Here is a 2,321-nt window from a genome sequence, read left to right on the forward strand (position 1 = left end):
CAAAATCCTACTTATTGATATAATTAATATGTCGAGCGTCGGCATTGCGACGTAATAACACGTAACACGACGCTACACGCCTAATGAATTTATTTAAATATACTTATCATAATTACAATATAATTGCATAAAAATACAAACAAACAATAAAGTGCGGCGCCGAGCAGAGTCGGCCATCTCCGCCGCGCGCACCCGCGACCCGCGACCTGCTCTACTACTACACACCATTCAGTACAAACAGAATACTTGAAGGGTTGCAACAAGGCTAACTTAGCAAAATTACCTGACGTCATCTGAAAAATATAAAACAGGTGCGTTTTACTTATTACATTCCTTATTTTAGTGTAAGTTCTGAGTGGCGTAAGTAATACTTAAAAAAATGTTTGTAAATAATCAGGTGTTAATAATAGGTGTAGGAGGGCGGCGTGGGGGCTCGTGTGAGGCGGCGGGGGGCGCGCGCGGTGAAGGGCGCGGGGTCGGCAGGCGGCGGCCGGTGGGCGGGGCCGCCCCTCTCCGGCGCCGGCGCGCGCCGCGCCGCGCCGCGCCGTTGGCTCAGTCCGCTCCGTGCTGCCGTCGCGCACGCACGCGCATGTCGTTCGTTGTTTTATTCGGTGATGTGAGGTGGCCCCCGCCGCTACCGCAACGCCGCGCGACATCCGCGCTTTTTTTCGCGACCGAGTGCGCCAGGTGAAGGCTCAAGAGCCTTCGAACCGGCAAGACGCCGTCCACCGTGGATCTTAGGTACGGCGCCATGGCGGCGACCACGTACATGCCAGGCGAGCTGGACCTCGGCACCCTAGGAGGGTACCACGCTGCGTCGCCGCGCAGTGCCGAGCCCGCCGACATGAAATACCAGCACCACCTGCAGGCGGGCGGTTCGCCCTCGCCGGGCGCGCCCGTCCTCAACCCATGGGCGTCGCTCCCGCCGGCGGACCCGTGGGCCGTGCACCAGCACCACGCGCATGCACATCAGCCGGACGTGAAGCCGCCGCCTGCACCGCACGACCACCGCCATCTGCAGCACAGCCACGGCTGGCACGCGCCCGTCGTCACCGCGCACTACGGCGCCGGATCACCCGTTGCCTTGCACGGCGGATACGCGGTGCCCATGCACCAGCACCACATGCTTCGAGACGTGCAGCCCAGCCCGCACCCGCTGCACCATCATCCGGGCCTTGAGCGTGACCAGCCCGAGGAGGACACGCCCACCAGCGACGACCTCGAGGCTTTCGCAAAGCAGTTCAAACAGAGGCGCATTAAGCTCGGCTTCACACAGGCCGACGTCGGCCTCGCGTTGGGTACCCTTTACGGAAATGTTTTCTCACAAACGACAATTTGCCGATTCGAGGCGCTACAACTCAGTTTCAAAAATATGTGTAAATTGAAGCCGCTCCTACAGAAATGGTTGGAGGAGGCGGACTCCACCACCGGAAGTCCGACCAGTATCGATAAAATAGCGGCACAAGGCAGAAAAAGAAAGAAGCGTACGTCTATAGAAGTATCCGTGAAAGGCGCTCTTGAACAGCACTTCCACAAGCAGCCGAAGCCATCGGCCCAGGAGATAACGACTCTCGCGGATAGCTTGCAGCTTGAGAAGGAGGTAGTGCGCGTGTGGTTTTGCAATCGACGACAGAAAGAGAAACGGATGACACCCCCAAATACGCTCGGCGGTGAGATGCTGGATGGCATGGGGCACGGGCACTACTCGCACGATGTCCATGGCTCACCGCCGCTCCACGCGCACTCTCCCGCGCTGTCGCCACCACACGGGGCGCACGGCGGCCACGGTGGGCACGGGGGACACGGCTCACACGGCGGCCACGGAGGACACGGCGCGCACGGTGGGCATGGAGCGCACGGTGGGCACGCGCAGCACGGGCTAGCGCCCAGCGCGCACACGCTTGCCGCGCACTAACAGTTCGCCCCGTGGGCGCCGCCGCGGCCGTACTACGCGGAGCCGCACTAGCCGCGCCGCCAGCCCGCGGGACCGAGCTGTGAGCGCCGCTTCGCTCCGCGCCGCGCCGCACCGCACCGCGCCGCATCGCGCCGCCGGTAAGTACGGCGGGCCGCGACCCGCGAAGCGCCTCGCTAGCGTGACGGACGATTTCTCGAATTTATTTATAGATATAAATTAACAATGTTCATACGCCCCTACCTGACAGTAGGAGTCGTCGCGGTGTGGACTAATTAAAGTCGTCGCTACTGTAAATCTATGATAAGCGTTGGAGACCAGTGTGACGCGAATCGGGTTGAAGTTCGTTCAGTGAATACGAGTGAGTCGATAGGTGCAATTATCGTTTTAAGTGTTCGTTCGCGAGTGA

At 59.8% G+C, this 2,321-nt stretch overlaps 1 protein-coding gene across 1 annotated transcript; it reads left to right on the plus strand.

Annotated features, from left to right (window-relative positions):
* The first annotated feature begins 566 nt into the window (after nucleotides 1-566).
* vvl (ventral veins lacking) lies at nucleotides 567-2,001 on the plus strand. The gene has a single exon (XM_013322611.1). It carries the CDS (start codon nucleotides 752-754, stop codon nucleotides 1,913-1,915), a length of 1,164 nt encoding a protein of 387 aa, XP_013178065.1. The 5' UTR covers nucleotides 567-751; the 3' UTR covers nucleotides 1,916-2,001.
* The last annotated feature ends 320 nt before the right edge of the window (nucleotides 2,002-2,321 follow it).

This window comes from Papilio xuthus, unplaced genomic scaffold, assembly GCF_000836235.2.
Source record: "Papilio xuthus unplaced genomic scaffold, Pxut_1.1 DF825928.1, whole genome shotgun sequence".
Classification (NCBI taxonomy): domain Eukaryota; kingdom Metazoa; phylum Arthropoda; class Insecta; order Lepidoptera; family Papilionidae; genus Papilio; species Papilio xuthus.

Bases quoted from the DNA above. Each gene is read 5' to 3' on its own strand.
- vvl (XM_013322611.1), top strand. From the start codon at position 752: ATGGCGGCGACCACGTACATGCCAGGCGAGCTGGACCTCGGCACCCTA.